Source organism: Hippoglossus hippoglossus, chromosome 5 (assembly GCF_009819705.1).
Source record: "Hippoglossus hippoglossus isolate fHipHip1 chromosome 5, fHipHip1.pri, whole genome shotgun sequence".
In the NCBI taxonomy this organism is placed as follows: Eukaryota; Metazoa; Chordata; class Actinopteri; order Pleuronectiformes; family Pleuronectidae; genus Hippoglossus; species Hippoglossus hippoglossus.
In genome coordinates this window covers 7,758,001-7,778,857 of record NC_047155.1, presented here as the reverse complement: position 1 = coordinate 7,778,857, position 20,857 = coordinate 7,758,001, and the positions used below count along the sequence as shown (strand labels likewise).

The following is a 20,857-nucleotide window of genomic DNA, read 5'->3' as shown; positions in this document are numbered from 1 at the left end:
GAGGTGGCTGGAGGCAGGAAGTACTCTGGATTGTACTATTATGCGGCAGATTTTTACCGCGTGCAGTGTTTGATTAATATTTTTTTGACAAACATTTAGGATAACAGCATACAGTGTACTGTACATGCTCGGTTCAGATCCCCTCAGATTGGAACATTCGAGACATAAAGTGATAAAAGCTGTAAAAGTGTCTTTTATAGCTTTGTTCTTGTTTTCCCTTGTCTTGACCTCTCCCTCCTGAGATGTAGCAGCTGTTGGTGCATGTTCAGCGACACGTAACACAAATAGACCCGTGCAGATAAAGCAGTGGGACAGAGTAAGTACTAACTATCAGAGCGATGCAGGGAGTGTGCAGCGTTTCCCCCGAGTATCAGAGTCAAATGTAAAACAGAGTGCCAGAGCATTCACATTAGAGTTACATTATATTCATCTCCCCTTCATGAAACATTCAACCTCTCTAAATATTGCATATGTCGTGAAATTTTGTTGATACATCAACCCTTCTGTGAATAATTAATCCCTCCAGTTATCCTGAGTAATAATTTTATGTAAGATATCAGCGACTGTAGTTTATAGGTAATACAGATTGTGGTGCAAGAGCTTGTAGAAAACTTTAGAAATGATCTGGAACTTAATCAAGTTGTGATTATAAGAGTTTTAGGGCCACTTTAAGGAATAAAATGTGATACTTTGAGAGTAAATTTGTAATATTATGAGATTAAAGTCTTAATATTACAATAATTATAGTTTTATGTAACTTTTTTCTCATTAGATTACGACATCATCTCGTAATATGATGACTTTTTCTTGTTTAATTACATCTTTATTCTTGTGATATTATTCTTGAAATATTAGACTTTTTGTCTCTTCAATATGGCCCTAATATTCTGTTGTGTGATTTCACTCTCAGGAATGCTTTTGCTAGTTCTTTTATTCACATTAAAATTTTTGACATTAGTAAGTGCAATAGTATAACAAAAATTACGAAAAAATTATTAGGACAAATACCACAATATCAATCCATCATTGTTAAGAATTCCGTAAGTAAATTGTTGGATCTGCACCTTGAATTTGCAGCAAAAAAAACCACTTTGTACTTTTTTTATCCTTTAATCAATTTTCACCTGACGCCATTTGCATGTTTGGGATTCCTTTCTGACTAAGATTTGAAAATTACAAAATGTTAATTACTTGAGTTAACATGCTAATGGAAATATTCATATTCTCAATGTTCTTTTGAAGTCAGGTGGTGTGAGACAATTAAATGAACTGGAGTTTGTCGCACAATAGCTTTGTGGCAGTCATACAGTAACACAGGCACTTAAGTTAACCAGCCAGCCAGCATACAGCCTTTGAGAGAGATGATAGTTCACCAAGATATATGACTGTTTTTCTTTAAAAAGAATCTTCACTGTGAATTACAAAGTCAGAGAAGTAGAACCAGAGAGATTACTTCTCCTCAGTCCTGGATGTCCAATAACTCAGGTGAGTGGGTAAGTCATGTTGGGAGATGGGCCCACTCTGTGTGTGTGTATGTGTGAGAGAGAGTGTGTGTGTGTGTGTGTATTCCAAAAAATGCCAGAGCCAATCACCACAAAGGAATTTAGTGCCTATGTGCTTCCTGCTCCAGTGGGCAGATAAGATTATAGCATTTAGATTCAGAAGCAGACATTCTCTCACTTCAGGCTGAGTAGATCACCGCGCCTGTGAAAACCTCAGCAGCGGCACTACATCAACAACATGCTGCTGCCTTTGGCTCTAATTTGTGGATGCACTAAATCAGACCTGCTGTACAACACATTTTTTTCAGTGTCTGCGGTTACAGTTAAGCTCGTTGTGTGTGTAACACTATCTACTGCTCAGTTCTGCCACCTCACTGCGCATGTGCAATCGAACATACAAAGGTTTAAGATTTTTTTTTCAAGTTTGCTTTACTAGAGGATAAACAGGTTTTAACTCTTCCTTCGCATCTTCTCTCACCAAGACGCTGTCAAAATCTCTGAGTGCCTTTGCACGGGAGGAACAGCACTCTCCTCCCTGCTTGTCTCCCATGCCTGCAGATTTTCCGCAAAACACTGTTCCATGTAATAAAGGACATTTGACAGTATAGTTTGTGTGGACGTCATTTCAGCTTTAAATCATAGACTTTATATAAAGATGGATGATACGTCTCTACTTCCTCCCACTGCACAAAAATAAAAGCCAAAATAACCCTCGTACTGGTGCTATTGGAGCCAGTCTGCTCTGTAGCGATCGTGGAGTGGAGCAGTGCAATCAAGGTCCTGTCGATGCACATGCGCCACCAATCACGCTTCAGTCTCAGCTGTCAATCAATCATGGCGTTTCCCCCAGTTTTTATAGCATCAAATGATTAATTAAAACCAAACTAATCAGAAACATGAACACTTGCACAAACATCGGTGTCATGAGTAATGAAATGACATAAACCATCGTGTGTGACGTGTCCCTTGAATTTTCATCTGGTAAAATGGAGGAGGTGGGTTTAATAACCTATACTGCAGCCAGCCACCAGGGGGCAATCCAGATGTTTTGGCTTCACTGATGGAGAGCTGTCACTTCATCATCTTTATATACAGTCCTACGCTTCAAGTTGAGTGGGCCTAATAACTCTCAAATAATGGCAAACGAAAAGCTATAAGTGATTATTAAACTTACATCTTATATTTAAAGCTCTGTCACTGCTCGTTTACATCAACATGTGCAGTGTATGAAGTTTAACTTAATGCTGTGTGACAAGTGTCTTTATTTATTTATTTGGCAGTAATCCCAGAAACAGTGTGGCTGTGATGATTGATTGAAATTATGAAAAAACATTATACAATAAACAGATGAATGAAAAAACCCTAAACCATGTTGAACCCACAGACACAATGTCACCGTTGTGTCCTGCAACAGCAGAGGTGAGGTGACACTCTGTCAGCGCGCGACTCTTCCTGCAATTAAATCTAGTGGCGTGCTATAACCTGAAATGATCTTCCTGCTTGATATAGTCGTAATTCTATCAGCCACGGGCCGAACTCTAATCTTATTATCTGTTGTTAACGGAGTTGGGGTTGGGTGGGGGCTCGGCAGTGATGGGGATCTCCACAGGGCAGATTACCTCTGCATTATCCACTCAGAATAGGACATTATCACCTATCACGAGCCAGAGGTGTCGATTGATCCAATCACGTTGTCCCTCTAGTGATGCGGGCCACTCCCATCATCAGTTAATTATAGGGAAGATGAGACACTTTACTTCAGTGGATAGATCTGGATCGGCCTGCTGGTGTGTGACTGTACTGCATGTTGCTCACTGCGGAGCAATGTGATTCACATGTGAACACAGGTTTTAAGAGATGCTTTTCACTCAGCTCAGTCTGCTCACTGAGAAAAAAAAAAATATTTAGAGAAATGGTTTTATAGATATTTCACACACCAACAATATAAGGACAGTATTTACCAAGGTTTCAGCCTCTTTCTCCTAAACGAGTTGTCCTGCTGTCGTGTACAAACAGTGCAGCTCCAGCAAAACTATGAATATAATGGAAAGCAGCATAAGTCTCTTCGTGCTTTCTAGATATGGCAATGCTTTTCTCATATTGTTTTAAATCTACAACAGAGGTTGTAAGTGCAAAGTTGGGTTTACCCATTTGTCAAAACTGAGACTTAAGTTGAATTTCATAAATACCAGTATTTCCTTAAAGGGACTGATTCGATGTTAGAGTCGCCACAGGACAATTGATAATGAAAGGAGCCTAAAACTATTGTTAGCTTCAAGTACTGTGCAGGATCTTCTTCCTTATTGATCAGCCACATCTCGCCTCTTGTCTTCTTATCCAGTTGACCACAAAAACCAAGCTCAATCCATTATTGATTCTCATTTCGTCAACTGAATATATCCATATATCCATGTGCAAACATAAGTAGTTCTTCTTCTTTCAAAGAATTAAGTGTTTAATGTTTGATTTATTATATTGTACAAGTGGGATACATAGAAACAGAAACAAAGCAGCCATGTTCAGATATTCTCCTTGTCTTGTTTTGTAACAGAATGTAGTAGCTGAAAACCAGAACAGCTAAAATTAGAGAAAGCAACAAACAAAGCAGTCATGTGCACATTCAGAGAAAAGGGCTGAATGTGCACATGACTGCTTTGTTTGTTGCTTTCTCAAATTTTTTTATTGCTATAAAAATATCAGTAAAATTAGATATCAACATTACATAAAGGATAAAGGATATGTGTTGAGCCAATGCCCCCTGCCCTCAGTGGTCAGCTTGTGTACACTTTTATCTTTCTTTTATTCAACTTGAATCTAAATCTTAAGGGATTAATGCTGAAATTAAAAGCCACTCATCAAAAGGCGTATTTCAGGTTCAGTGTCCAGGTTCAATGTCTATTCTAGGACAATGTTGCATTAACACAAGCACAGACATATAGAGTGTTGGTCTTACTGGCATCAAGACCCTTTTTGTCTGCCTCTTCTCATCCCGAGATGAAGGGTTGTTGACTGGTTGAGTATTTGCTCTCAGTCATCGCTGCAGCCGACAATTTACTGCGAGCAATCGGACCAATTGCTGTCAAACAATCAACACCATGTAGCAAAGTAGCCGTACCGGTGGTCAAGGTCTGCAGAGTAGTGGGGAGAAATAGCTTGCGTGACTTTGAAAAGCAGAACACGATGTACTCTGCTAACTAGCCGTTCAATACCTGGGTGTTGTTTTTTTCCTTTCCACTGAGAGCAGATGAGTGTTTTGGTTGGAAATGTCATGTTAGTGCAGACTAGCTTATAGGCTCACTGTTGCAGAACGGACAGAAATAGCAACAAAGGTCGATGTGGCATAAAATTGACATCAGATTGCTTAATGTAGGAACAGTAATGAGGTGACCTTTCATGAGGAACGCATAACTTGCAAGCTTTGGTTTTAAGCAGATATAAACCACACGAATGAAGGATTATGAAGGAAAAGTTTCTTAGACGTGTTATATAAAAACAAGACATTTTAAGACAGGGGCCGTGGCACAACTTATCCTTTTAGGTGTTATTTAGAAAGCGTAGACGTTTTTAGATTTACTTGAAATAAAAAGGGGTTGAATTTTTATTTAATTCGTGGCATGTTATATTTGTCACATTGTCTTAATTCTGGTTCAAAAACCCTGATCTGTGTGTGCATGGCCCATAAGTTTGTACAGCTGCACAGGAGCGGAGCAGATAACGATGGCCTTTTTAAAGCTCACCAGATCCGGACATCGTATCCTTTATGAGAAATAGTGCGTTACAAACCAGACACAGATCACACCTGGCTGCTAAATACGTACGGCTGGATACCCTTATATTGTTTCTTTTTTAGCGCTATTTGATGTTGTGTTCAAAGACCTGTTCACTAACATAGTGCCAATGTTCTGACACAAAAAAAAACAACAAAGTGTTTACGCTGGCATCCACCTTTTGAATTATTTTTGGACTGAGATGCCCTTTTCAAATTGAGAAAGAGAATCAAATCAAACGATACACATTGTTTAATTTATTTTCTCATATGAAATTTCTTAGGGAGGGCAGCATGTGGATTGGTTATTACTGTTGTCTCACAGCAAGAGGATTACCGGTTCAAATCCCTGTTGGGCCGGGGTCTTTCTGCTTGGATGCACGTTCTTAGGCTTCCTCAAAACGATTAAGGTTAGGCTAATTGAAGACTCTAAATTACCTGTAGGTGTGAATGGGACTGTGGATGGTTGCTGTTTGTGTTTCTTTGTGTATGCTGGTCCTGCAATTCGCTGGTCTCCTGTCCAGGGAGTACTCCGCCTCTCTGTTAACTGGGATTGGCTCCAGCACCCCCCTGGGACCCTTAAAAAGGATAAGCGGCATAGATAATGAATGGATGGATGGACATTTTCTTGGGCATTAGTTTTTCACTGCATTGTACTGCCATTGTACTGGGTTTAGTCCTTAGTCACTACTATTAAGAAACTGACAGTTTTATTTATTTATCACTTGCATATTCTACAGCAATCATAAGAAGAAGTTGTTAAAAAAACATTTGCCTGCTTTGCCTGAATCACCTAAGTTATGTTGCCATCCCCACTTTACATAGTATTCACTTGTCTGCCTCAGAAACGCCTCAATGAAAGTTCCCACATGTCTTAATGGTGGCTTCGTTCCATTTAGGTGTGCCAGCAGCCAACACAATGAGCCAGCGATGCACATTAGCAGAGTCTTGGCACAGGTACCTCAAAGTGGAACGTAGCCATTGTTGATATACAGTAGCACCTGACTGACAAGTCAACTGAGCAGGGGATGAAGTAAAGGTTCAGTTGGTTGGAAGTAGAATTTTTTTTTTCTGTATACAGACTTCTTGGCTCGATTTGGGTCTATAGGGGTGTTCAGCATCAGGACCAAAGATTTAAACGTACAATATGTAACTTGTAAATGTTGTTGTCTTCACCAACATTCCTTGTCCCATAATCTTCTTGGGTCGCTTGGTTCCCCCTGTGATTTTGCACTTATTTATTTGTAATATTAATAATGTAAGAGCGCAAGTCAACGAAATATATAACGAGTCTAGTAATATTTTAATATTTTAATGATTCATTTTGACATATAATATGAATAACTTAAATATTAGTGTTAATTATAGGAGTGGCTAATTCTGTGCTGACAGCCAAGCACCAAAAAGGTGTTTCTGCTTAGATGGGTCGGTAGTTTATACTGTATTTTTGTGTGTGTGTACAAAATTAGTGGCAGCCACAGTGGAAAGTCTATAAAAATCCCAACCCACACACTTTTAAGCCTACGGTAACCCCTGCACACCTTTCTACTTTAGAACTGCAGGCAGGACATTGTTTAGTGTTACACAACAGCACCAAATTTCATCTATTATTAACACATAAAAACCCTCAGACCATTTCTCCTTTCAAATTTGAGTTTTACTCCTGAGAATGGAGCAAAACGACCAACCCCCCCCCCCCCCCCCCCCCCCCCCCCCCCCCCCCCCCCGAAATTCATCAGGGATGTACAGTTAGAGGACAGTTTCTTATTTTAAACACATCCACTGATTTTTTTTTGCCACAAATTTGCCGGATGTGGCAGCAGCCTCGTACTAAAGATAATCCCTCTGATCATGTTTCTGTGGAGCCCGAACCAAACATTGATTTGTGTAACACTGGATAAATCGCCCCCTTTCTATCTCAGTCAAGTGTCTCCTCTCTGACGTAAACAGATGTTCTCTGCTCTAAAGCAGCTTACATGAGCAGTCTGTGAAGCCCTTTAGGGTGGTGCTGCTGGGAGGGAACTGCCTCCAACGCCTCGGTGTTGTTGATCTCATGTACCATCTTATTGATGCACTGTTTGAGTGAATTATAAAAACTACCATTAGACATAGGCATGTGTGTCTGTGTGTTCCAGTTAAACTTCACGAGTCTTATATGTAAACAGTTTACAGAGGAGAGGTAGCCCCCCTCCCCCCCTCAATTTTCTGGTCTGACCGAACTGGGGTAGTGATCATTGCGGGTATAGGACAGAAGATGTAGAGCCATGCATGGAAATGTGCCCTCATTAGTTTCTGTTCTCATTCTCCCCGCTCCGCTTCTCCTTCTTCTTCTCTCTGTTCATTTTTCTCTTTCTGTTGCTTCGTCTCTTTTCTTTGGTGGAAATAAAACTGGGTCATATCCTCCCTCCTGCACCGCGGCCTCAGTGGTTTAAATGGAATAAGGCGGAAAAAAGGAGGTGAATTAACTCAGAGCTGGTGGATGTGCAGGGAGATGGAGATGTATGGATGGCAGTGTAGGCATTGTCAGTAACACACACACACACACACACACAATCACAAACCAGGTGAGCTTGCGTAGACTCATAAATGGCTATGAGGAGTCGATTTAGGAAACGATTCAGTCAAATAAATGTGGTGCCTTTACCGCCTACATGCTGTGGCTAGAGTATGTAAATGCATACTTTTGCGGGCTGTAGCAAACACTATATTATGGGGGGGGTTCCAGAGCGTGGTCTTTCAGTTTTCGAGTAGGATTTATTGATTTGACGCAGTAGTGTTTGCACTGAGATACCCCCTGCTTGTGCTCTCGTTGTGATTTGCTCCGCTTGTGCTCAAACTGTGCACTTGCACTCAGACATTTTGTTGCTTGAACAGATTTCTTGCCCTCCAGTTTCAACTCTTCTTCTCGTGTTAACGGAAAATGTCTGCTCTCAGATTTGTCTTTTGCTTTTTATTTGGCTCTTGGTGAAATTTCTCAAACCAATAGCTTGCCTGTTGCAGGGTTGACAGATGAACTGTCCTGCCTGTCCTGAATTGTCTGCTTCCTGTGCGACCTCTAGGCTTCTTACTGTCTATGCCCAGGATCCTTGCTATAAAGTCTATAAAATTGTCCGATGGCATTCCTCCACTCAAGTTATGCTACAGGAATCACTGCTGAAGGTATGAAGCTGGATTATCAATATGTTTTGACAGTTTCTGACACCGGGGGCAGATGATTAATGACTGGACGCGCTGCACGAGGGGAAAAAAACAGACTTTATGAGCATAATCAGGCTCATTTATATGCTCTTCATTCATGTGGAATGAGCTGAGAAATTCAAAAGGTTTTGTAGACCTCAAATCTTCAAACTTATGGTGTAGTGTGTGTTCATGTAGCATATGTGTGCATATTAGATTACATGTACATGTAGGTGTGATATATGTTGCACTAAATCACCTCTAGCACGACTCCTATATCATATGTATAACGCCTGTGTCTCCATTGTGGGTCTATTTGAATTGTTGGCATGTCTTCAGGTTAGGTTGTGTCTTAAACATCAAGTTGCATGTGAGGCATTTTTGACGTTTGTTCGCCTACAGCTTTGACACTTACATACAATGCTGCTTGTGTAACACTCAGTCCAGAAGCACTTGAATCATATCTCTTCTCTCTCAGTGCATCTTATCCACTATTGTGTGTCTTTTTCTCTCCTGTACAAGGTGCATCTCACCGCTGCTTTTCTTCCTGCTACATCTTTATCTAACGTTTCAGACGTTTCAGCATGGACTGCCTGCCGCCACAGCTCAATAGTTCTGTCAGGTTCACCCTCTTAATGTGGGAAGATGTCAGAAACTCCCTACACACACACACACACACACACACACACACACACACACACACACACACACACACACACACACACACACACACACACACACACACACACACACACACACACACACACACACACACACACACAGATGAGGTACACACACAAATGCACAAAGGTTACCTAGTTATTAATTTTAAATGCATTATTTCTAAATTACCACAAACATTTCTGTACCACATATCAGAATTAGCAGTGTATCTGCAGGAAGTAAATAGCTGCTATTATAGCCGCTCTAGTGATTTATTTGCTACACAATAGTTATACAATGCATGCAATTTTGTGACATGCATTAGTTTGCAAGATCATTGCAATAATTTATGATAATCTGTGCATATCCGTAACCAATGGGAGGAAACTAAGGCCATATTAAGGTATAGGAGAAATAAAGATAAACTGATAAAAACTTGGTCACATAAAAGATTATAGGCAAAGTTTCTACTTTAAAATGTTAGATTCATAGAAAATTCCTAAATCGATGTAACTATTCTCACATGATTTACTGTATCAATTCAGATAAGTGTTGTTTGAGCTCGCACCACCTACACTACCTTTACCACACTCAGCATGTAAAAAGAGTTGATGACCTCAGTGTTAGACCCTTTTTTTTATCTGTCTGAGATCCAGTGGCTGCTGGGGAAAGATTAGTCGATTAGAAAGTCATCGCTCTGAGATCGGCCGGCAAGCCTCATCGGATGAAACATGTTTAGAGCAAACAAAAGCTCAGCTCCGCTGTGTCCAAACATCACCGGACCACTTTGATCTGCTCGCTGCTCCTGTCGAGGCTACAAGAATCTCCCTCACATCTTGACATGTCCGTCTTGCAATCAAAGCCGTGTCAGATGTGGGGGCTTGTTTCTCGAGACTGCCACGGCTATTCTCACATTAATTACTTGACAACCCCTCAGAGGACCAGGAGGTTATGCCAGCCCTGCAGGTTGTCAGCACTTAACAAATCTCTGACATCTCAGACGTGTAGTAGGCTCTCTGCTTTGCCCAACAATATATTATTATGCTTTATAGTCATGTAACAATAATCCCTGTCATTAGTGAGTCCTCCTCAAACAGTTTTTCAATACACTTTATTGTTTGGCTGATGGATGTTTGTGTGTAGAGCTTTTTATAAACAGTCTGAGGAGCAGAGTGTTAGAAAACTTTGTATTCATCCGAATGTTGCTGCCATGAATGCTCTGTGCCAGTCTGACGCAAATAATCAAATTCACAAGTCTGGCAGGTCAGATATTATTGCTTGCAGGCTAGTTTTGGTCGTGGGCCACAAGATTCTGGCCGCTGCTGTAGTTTATCTGAGGACGTAGAAGAAGACAAGTTCAACTCGGTCCACAGACTGAAGACACGCTGCCCCGCCCCACTGACGACAAGGCAATGTTTTTCCTGTCCTTTCACATTTCATTTATAATAATGATAATATTTTACATATATTGACAAACCACAAACTTTTTGTAGCCGCAAAATTGTATAACAAACACGTATCGCGTGTCCACATCAAACCAAATTCGACACCACACTTCCTCGGGCCATTAACGTACCAAGTGTGAAGCCGATGAGATGAATGCTGCGGATGTTATGAATTCCACAGACAGACAGACAGACATCCATCTGTGGAATTAGTAAGTAGATGGTACTGAATAAATTGTTGCCCTTCTCTTATGTTTCCCTCTCATATTGGATGATGAGGGTCTGGGTGGTGTTCATGTTGCAAAATCAGCGTTTTTCTAAGCTATGATTAAATTTGTTTGTGAAGGAGAAATGTAAAAAAACAGGTTTGATTAAATAAAGAAAACTCAAACAGTGGGTGTGAACGTATGATTTAATTAGGCAGTAGATGGAATCCACCCAGTCTCTCCCGAAGAGGAATCGGTTATTGTTCACCGCCCCTCCGGAGAGCAGGGGCTCAATTCAAACTGTTACTATGCAATTTTGTTGAGTCTGTTCTAACACAGTTTCCTACAGATAATCTGATAACTCTATCATGTATATCCTGTCGAGTTGGTGCATGCGTTTGTCCTCAGGCTTGCCATAGGAGGACATTAGGCAGCGCTTAGAGCTGAACCTGATCAGATTTACAGTGAGACAGAGGGAGAATAAGACACATGGGAAATCGAATGGAGCTGAACTCATCAACACAAGTGCTTGAATATCGTGCAAACAAACTGAAATCCTCAAATAGTTTCACTAGTGCTCTGCAACAACACATCGGCCTCATATTATGTTTATGGAAGCCATTTCGGCATTTACATATTTCATTTCCAAAATGGCTCAAAGTGGAGACTAAAATACATAATTTATCTCAATGCAGCTTCAGTTAGATTTACCGCAGCTATCATTACATGAGGGCGACGTTGTGGCTCATTCTCCATCAAATCCCATCATATAACATCTAAAATAGTTTTAATGGACTCAAAGCACAGTTTTTTGTGAGGCAAACCTATAGTGAATGTCATGGTGTCTGGGTTTAGAGCGGTGGCTTCGATGTATCTAACACGAATGCAGACTGAGCCTTTTCTGGCTGAGATTCTTTTTTTTGACAGATCAAGAAAGCCAGTGTATTGCATTATTTAAGCACAAATGCCTTCTTGCACTCAAACATCTTTTTCTAATTTCTGACTCAGAGGGAATTCAGGGAGAGAGTATTACGAATGCTGTTTCATTCCAAAAGTTTTGATGCCTCTTTTAGCCGTACACTCTGAGATGAGCAGCAAAGAACTGACTTAAGCTTCCTCACAATTCTTGTTACTTGTCTATTTTTGTCTTTGTGTCTTTTGTTTTCTCTCTCCAGTCGAAGTTTAACTCTGTGTCCAGAGCTGTAGTCTGTTTGGCTGCTGGTGTAAAAGGGCTGCGTGCCCTTGTCAACGTTTGGAGGTGCTCAGACAGACCATAATGATCTGGCAGGAGTCCAAGACAACGCAGCACATGAGGAGACAAGGTTCTGCTACTGATACTGTAGGTTAGGAGTGTGTCCTCTCTCACTTTATCTCTTACAACAACACAAGTACCCTGAGCGACTCACCACTGTGCAGTGAGAAAACGTGCTGCGGTTTAACCTCTGACAGGGTTTCTGCAGTTTTCAACAAGTTCAATCTAACTTTTTAAGACTTAAAATCTTGAGTAGTACAACTGTAGGTTTAGCAGTAGTGCTTTTTTTTACCTACAAAACTTGTACGTAAATCCTTCCCTCCTTTCTTTTTATGGCTCATGGCTCATATCCATTATCTCCCTGTGTCTCTTAAAGGCCAGCTGTCCTCCTCTCCTCTCCTCTCCTCTCCTCTCCTCTCCTCTGCCTCTCCTGTTTCTTCTGATGACACAAGGTCAGTAGATGTCAGCACGCCCTGCTCAGAGACATAATTCAATTTCTTTTGACCATGGCCTGTCATCGTTTAAGGTATTTAGAGTGTTGGAGTTTGTCTTCTTCATTAGCCTGCTCTTGAGTAAAGCGTACCAGGTCAATATGACCACGACTCTGTGTAGTAAAACATTACTTGACAAAGGATCGTCCTTTACCAGCTCTACGTTCATGACATTTAAATGAGGCTGTAATCGAACCCTTGAAAATGAAAGTTTAGCCTCTTTGTTTTCGCAGCCCCTTTTGAAAATGACTCCCTCAAAAGTATTCCTGAGGAAAACGTGACATACAAACTGAACTGCACATGCACTCATGTTCATATTCACATGAAGCCAGCTCACACACATCTTATCACGCACAACTTCAGGAAAATGTGTGACTCATAGATCTGGCATTTAGACATAAATGCCTCATATTAGTAAATGCCCCCTTGACCTCTCTCCTTCTTTCCGTCTTTCACTCATTCTCTCTGTATAGTTACCAAACACAAACAACAATCTTGTTGTAGCTGCAAAATGTTATAACAAACAAGAAATAAATAAATACAAATGCTGCCTGTTGACTACAATGCTCCAAGGCGCATATTTCTACACACTCACGTACAAGCACTTTCTAGTATACACTTCTAGTGTCACTGTATTATTACATGCATCTCCTATTCTGTAGTTTCCACTTCCTCTGTGTGCCACACTGTGGCCCAGGAATTGCTTTTGGCAGTATATCTGATTGTTGTAAGGGTTTGGGCTAATCCAATAACAGGCCCCTGTTTGTAGACAAGACACTGTTAAGTTGTCAGCAAGCCATGCTGTCTAAGAAAGAAGAAAGCCTTGAAGATTCCTGACTGAGTCAGCGGTACATGCACAGAATAGTGCCCACGGAAAATGTAATTGCTTAAATTAGACTTTCTGGAAGCTAAATTGAACTAAATGGCAGAATCTGAAATGATCTCAATCTGAAACATTTGGTATCGAAGCTCTGAGTGAAATGAAACGCTGTCGCTGCACCAGGAGAAGAGCACCTTCCTTTTACCACCAATACATCTGGTCATTGAATTTCCTTTTTTTGGATAATGCAGTTTAAATAGATTCAGTTTTATTTTAAACAGTCTTTAAGCCAGTCACATGCACATCAGACTTTATGAATCTGAGATGGCTGTAATCCCATTCTAACAACTATTTCAGCAACATTCAGATTTACATCCTAACATCAAGTTTTCTCTGTCATCACTTGATCTGGTGTTATCAATAAATGTTCTTTGATTTTGAAAAGTGTAACCGAACCTTCTGTGTTCAGCCTCTGTTGGAGAACAGCTGCTGTGCCAGCAGGTCTCCCTGCTCCACTGCTCCCAGTGCATGGCTTCTGTCTCCCTCACGTACCACTGAAGTTTTATTGAGCTTTCCCACTATTTTGTAATCTTGTTTCTGCAGTGTGTGTTTCTGAACATCTTAACCTGGTTAGAATATAGCGGTCCAATGACTTTCACACATTCAGTAGAGTGGTCACTGCCAAATTGAGGCTATGGACCACATCCACAGGTATCAAGGTATTTCCTTTCATCATCTGCCTGATAATTATAAATTACGTAGCCTCATCTGTCGCTTGCTGTCTCACCCCACCCCGCCTGCTCTCTTTGAACCTCAACTTTCCTCACTCTCTCTTTTCATGCATTTTGTTCAAAGAAGCCTAAATACAGCTGAGAAAGTTTTAGGGCCCAACAGATTCAGGCCTACATCACCAACAGAACAGTGGTTTTAAGCTATCTGCCTTAGTATTATAAGGCAACAATTCATCATGCGTGACTTCATGGTTCCATATATGAATCAGGGGTAAAAGTATTGAGTTAGTTGAGTGGCGTGCAGCAGCTTTTAGAGTAACTTTAATTGATTGTGAGTGCATTTTGACATTTTAGATTTTGTAAAGGCAAATCGATGATCTATGTTGTGACCAAGTCAGGGTTGTAAAACAAGACGTTACATTGCTCAACAATGCAAAACAACAAATTAGTCAAGCTCACATTTGGCTCTTTGCCTACCTTGTTTCTGTCTTAATCAAAACATATTGCAGAGATTTGGCAGCCTGTGAGCTCACGTCAGCTGGTTTGGTCGTGTTTTAATTTCTGTCGGCCTTCTCATGTGGAACTGTTGTATCAGAATGTGAGGTCAGAGTTTGGTGCCCAGGCTGTTGACATTTAAATGTGCACAGAGGGAGACTGGAAGTGATGATCGCAGCACACCACCTCTCTTTAGGGAACGTTCGCGTCCACAGGTGGACGTGGACTGATTAAATGCTGCATGTAAGCAGCCGCAGTGACAATGAAGCATTGTGGTGTAGCAGCAGCACCTCAGGCAGATCAGTGGAGTGGGCTGAGCATCGTCGGCTTAAATAGATCGCTGGGGTTAAAAGGGTGCACTCGATATGCGCTGAAGATTGTCAAGTATGTCACATGTGAGTATGTCACACGAGTGCAGTCGCACTCGTGCTGTCTGTTTGAACAGGCTGCTAGATTTTGCTCAGTTTCTGCCAAATCAACTGCTTTGCTCATCAAGCTCAACACGGATTAGTGGTACCATGAAATTCATTGTTATCTGGAATAGGAGGGATGTGAACTGGCTGCCTAAAATTGCACAGCCCCCTTTTTCCACTCAAACGATGATGTCTTATAGGTACATTGATTACAATACACTGATTAAACTGGATCATAGACCTTAATATGTTTATTTGTCACACTAGGCCACCATGTTACGAAGCAGTGCCACCAGTGGAAATCAAGTCTGCTGCTAAAATGAAATACCTTAATTTTAGGTAAAGATGTTGGTGCACTTCTCTGTCAACATAGACAGAAAAATAATTATTTTAATTATCAATTTCACTAAACAAACAATTTTCAAGTGAAAATATATAAGTTGGGGTTATGGACTTATACTTGATGGACGTTTTTTGTATTTTGACTTTTCATTGACTAAATCAATTAATCAAATTATTCTGTAATGACCATAACTGTTAGCTGCAGTTGTTTTATATAGCATGGACCAATGCCACATACCCCAGCATACAGTTAGTTTTGTTATGTCTGTCCATTATTGAGCTTTTAAATAAATACCTGTATCCCAAAAAGTATAATGTGACCAGTGACCATTTACATTATTTGATCAGAATGAATCAGTTCTACATCCACACTTTAGATTTGGCTGTCTGGTCTCAGAAGTGACCGGGAACCCAAAGTTCCCTCCAACAGAGCGTCATAGGTCCGCTGCTGCTGAGATTGGAGAACCTGATTCAAGGACTACCATCTGAACAGCACTCCATCAACCCGGCCTTTGTGGTAAAGTAGTTAGAAGGAAGCCACTTTGAGTAAAAGGCCCATTACAGCCCGCTTCCAGTTTGCCAAACAGCATTTAAAGGACTCTGAGAGCATGAGGTAAAAGATTGTCTAGTCCAACGAGACAAAAACTGAGCCCTTTGGGCAGAACTCCAAATACTATGTCTGTTGGAGAGCAGGCTCTGCTCATCACATGGCGAATATATCACTATACTGGTGGCAGCATAGTGCTTTGAGAAGGAGGCATCTCAGGGGAAGAGACTGGACTGAGGGAAGAATGAATGCAGCCAAACACAAAAATATCTGTCCTTGAAGAAAACCAGCTCCAGAGTGCACTTGACCTTAGAATGGGGCAACTGTTCACCTTACAGTATGACAATGCCCAGAAGAGTACAGCCAAGACAGAACTGGAAGGGTCTGTCTGTCCTTGAGTGGTTCAGCCAAAACCCAGACTTAAACCCCATAGAACATCTGTGCAGAGACCTGAAGATGGCATTTCACAGATGCTTCCTTTCCAATCTGTCTCTCAAAAGGTGCTTTCCTGACCCATTCTCCACCAAGTTTATCCATCCAGTCGCTTTTGCATAATCCTGCTAATTAACAGACGGACAGACAAAAGCACAAAAAAGACACACAAAAAAAACCATAACCTGGTGTAAAAACAGAAAATGAGTCTCTTTCTGAAACGACTGCAGCACAAAGGTCTGTATTGAAGTGCTTCACCGGGATTGTGGGTGGAGTGCATTGCAGAGTGCCTGCATCAGTAAAGCACCCTTTATTACAGTAACCAATGCCCTTGTTGGTAATAGATGCAGTTTAATAATGTGTTTTTTTCAATGTTTACCTCAATGTCATTCAAAATATAAGTCTCTGCCTCTCCGGTCGATGCAAGAATCGCCGTAGCAACCAATGAAAATGATCGGATTTCATGTCTGACTGATTGCTTGAAACGACACCTACTATGATCAGCATTAGACAATGACAAGCAGGTCATTCAGGACATAATTGAACCACCTGATTGCCGCGGCTCTGTAAATACAAAAGCGCTCCTCGTGTGGATATTATAATTTAATTTGTGCTTGTCTTTTTTTGTCACAAATAAACTGGCTATGGGGTGAGTACTAATGAGCAAACAGAGAGAAATGTATCTGTGCACACAGCGAGAAACACACAGCAAGAAATTAAGTGTCAAGCTTCAAGGTATTGGTTTTTTGTCAAGATAATTGTACCTTGGCAAAACTGTTTTTGTTTAAGACATCAGTAATACATTTATTCACTGGAGCCGGGTGTGTCGTTATATTTTTCCTCCTCCTCTTTTTGTTGGAATCTATTCTATGCATCAGCACTACCATGACTAAAACCAAGATTAATTGCTTTCATATCTCACAATCGCTGGCACATAGAAACACACGCGGACGCGCACACACACACACACACACACACACACACACACACACACACACACACACACACACACACACACACACACACACACACACACACACACACACACACACACACACACACACACACACACACACACACACACACACACACACACACACACACACACACACACACACACGAGCAGAGTGTCTTCTTCAGTACACGGTGTACCAGATCAAAATGAATCTGCATGGATCAAAACGAGACTAGTCTAATTGACAGTGAGTATTCAGCGTTGTGCCGCACGCCGCCATTCAACATGCACGTCCTCTTAGATGGAACCAAAAATCTATACGAGGCAGGAAAAATAAATATAAAAGATAAAGATAGCACTCTTCTGTCTTGTGGCTGCATATGGAGCAGAGAGGCAAGTGTGTGTATGTGGCAGTGCATCTAAAACAAACACTTGCTCATGCACCCGAATGCTGAGACAGTGCGTCTTTCTCTGTGCGTGTGCATCTGTGCACGGCTCTCCATGTTTATCATAACTGCATACAGATGATGTTGATAGGGGCTTGTTCTTCCCTTGAAGAAAACAGAGGCTCTATTTGCATCTGACATTAAAGAGGGGAGCGAGCACGGCGGCTTATTACAAAGCCGACAGGAGGAGAAGCCGATGCATAATGCACCTCCATGGACAGAAAAGAGCCGAGCAGTGAGGCTACCGCCTGCTCGCTCTTCTAACAGCATCAATTCTGCTTCCCCAATCATCTCTCTGTCTGACAGCTGCAATGAGTGGAGAGAGGCAGGGTGAGGGAGGGGAGGGGATGACTAGATACAGGAGAAATCACGCCGCTGTTTGAATATGCAATCAGTTTGGCGGCTACAATGACTGAGCAACATCATCTCAGCAGTGGAGAGTGAGTGTTGCTTTTTTTTGGAAACTGTGAGTGGGTGATATCAATATCAGGAGCAAGGAAGACAAAAAAGAAACAGAGAAGGAAAGAGGGAAGGAGGGAGAAAACAAGTGTGCAGCTCTGAGGCGTTCCATCATCCACCAAACTCCTGCAGCTTCCCACTTCCCTCCTCCTCCTCCTGGAGAAAGAGAGAGAGAGAGCAACAGAGAGAGGAAGAGCTGCAAGGAGAGAGAGAGAGAGAGAGAGAGAGAGAGAGAAAGAGAAAGAGAGAGAGAGAGAGAGAGAGAGAGAGAGAGAGAGAGAGATAGAAAGAGAGGCAGCAACAGAGAGAGAGAGTGAGAGAGTCACGCTTACAAGCCAGTGGAGAAGAGGAGGATCTACAAAGGGAGAAAAAAAATCCTTCTCTCTCCTGCTGCCTCTCTTCGTGCATCCTACGGGCAGCGCGGAGCGAAGAGGAGCGCGGAGGACCCGGCTAGCATATTTTCTACGCTGCTTGCCCGCGATTTCTGTGGCTGCACCACAGTGCGTGGAGCGCAGGGGAGAGCCGCCGAGAGCTTCATCGGTGACAACGCTCCGCAGCCGAAGAAGAGCACCGTAGAGGAGCCAGGATGCTTAACAACCTGACCGACACGGAGGAGGGGGACGGGGGAGTGCAAAGCCAGGGTGAGTGATGGGATGTGTCATGCAGTCACACACACACACACACACACCAACACACGCACAGTAAACAGGGATGTTGACAGGGCAATGCAAGACATACACATACTGTACATCTGCCCATGCAAATACATAGAGGGGTCTCAGAGAAATACATCCCAATACACAAGCATGATTTAGATTTACGTAAAACAACCTGATGGAAGTGAGTGGTCACTGGGGGAGTTGAAGAGTGTGTGTGTGTGTGTGTGTGTGTGTGTGTGTGTGTGTGTGTGTGTGTGTGTGTGTGTGTGTGTGTGTGTGTGTGTGTGTGTGTGTGTGTGTGTGTGTGTGTGTGTGTGTGTGTGTGTGTGTGTGTGTGTTACAGCATGGTACGGTGGAGGGGCCTGCTTGCCTCCACTGCTGTTGCTCTTACTGCAAGGCTGTTGTGACAGGAATAGTAATGGGCTCACTCCATACGATGGATGGTGAGTGTAAGGGCATTACAGCACACACATTCACACGCACACACACACACACAGAAATACATTCATGCACATGCGGAATGGAACATTTTCTGGTGCAGCTGCCCTATGCTTCATCCATTCTTCATGGCAACGTAAATATTCCCACCACATATGGCACTCGGTGGACAGGCGGCATGTGTTCACTCGCACACATGCACGCACACAAAAAAATAAAAAAAATACTCACACGCTCTCAATTACAGTTACCAACCCAGCATTGCTGCTAATCCCATCGCCCCCAGCTGTCAAAACCAGCCCTCCATCCAATCCCCATCGCTCAGCCCGGTCCTCAGCCTCTGCAGGCTTTCTGAAAAGAGAACCTGTAGGTCGCTGGTTTGTGCAGAGCTGGGATGCGGGTGCTCTTTTACCGGCTGTTCAGCTGAGAGTACGTACTTTCTTAGGCCACTGAGGAAATTGAACCTGTGTAAAGGACAAGCTCTGCACCTTTCGGAACAGTATTAAGTCATGAATGCAGAATAAATCCCATAACTTTAGTTTGGATTTCACCTTCATACCCAGTGGTGGATTTGAGCTGAGGGTGATTCTTCACTTGCTTTTGCAAAAGCTGCAAACCAGCTTCATCTCTGCTGTAGCTCTCTCTCTCTCTCTCTCTCTCTCTCTCTCTCTCTCTCTCTCTCTCTCTCTCTCTCTCTCTCTCTCTCTCTCTCGGTCTCTCTCTGCTAAGGCCCACCTCTCTTCCTCACTGCCCTCTTTTTTCCCTTATGCACTCTACATTTGTCTCAGTATCTTTTTTTCCTTTTATGTCTCCCATCCTGTGTTGTGCACAAATCTCCCTGTTGTTGCCAGTCCTGGGCTCTCAGCAATGCACTGGAGAGACAGGTTGCGGATGAGAGAACTATGCCGCTGCTTCTACCTGTTAGGGCTTAATGATAAAAATAGACGAGTGCTGGGAACATGAATATTTAACTTAATGCGGGCATCTCTTTTTTTGTGTGGGGGGGATTACAATTGTGCGCTTAGAGTATTGACAGCAGTTGTGAGAGGCTGGCAGGGGTTTTGAGGCATGACCCCATTTATAAGTGCGACAAAATGGAACCATCAAGGGCAGCTTACCATCAACAATCCATGGTTTGAAGTTGTGTGCAGAGAGGTGTTTTAAAGGATAGAACCTGAATTACACCTCTTTTACACCAAAATTAGCAGGTATTTTTTAAAGTTCTTAAAACGCATGTAAACTCGCGAAAAGAAGGCCAATAAAGGAGTTTGCCTCTATTTTTCTCCCTGGTGAGTTAGTTCCACGTCACAAACACACCTGAAACTGAGAAGCTCTCTCCCCTTGATGGTTAGCCAGTGTTGCCTCTTGCAAAAATCGCTGTTTTGCACGTTGTTCCCATTTTGTAAAAAAGTACGATTTGCGACCTATTTACGCGCTAACGCCTTGACGTTTTACACTCGTCATAACATTGTGCAGAGAAGGTGCTGGTTCATCGCTTAAACTGTCAAAATAGAGAAGAAAAAGAAATTAGCGTGTTTATCCCGCTGTAATTTTTTTCTTAACTGCTGATTGGAGCCATAGCCGATAAACCAGAGTCTACTGAGTAATTTGATCTGGG

At 42.1% G+C, this 20,857-nt stretch overlaps 1 protein-coding gene across 4 annotated transcripts in view; it reads left to right on the top strand.

The window, feature by feature from the left end:
* Positions 1-20,857, top strand: part of slc12a5a (solute carrier family 12 member 5a) — a 136,568-nt gene that overhangs the window by 28,023 nt on the left and 87,688 nt on the right. The window contains exon 1 of one of the 4 annotated variants that reach the window (XM_034585724.1): positions 18,452-18,783. The exons of the other annotated variants lie outside the window; for them this stretch is intronic. Coding sequence (XP_034441615.1) covers positions 18,729-18,783 — 55 coding nt within the window. The 5' untranslated portion in view covers positions 18,452-18,728. Of the gene's footprint in view, positions 1-18,451; positions 18,784-20,857 lie in introns of those variants that run through there. 4 annotated transcript variants of the gene reach the window in all.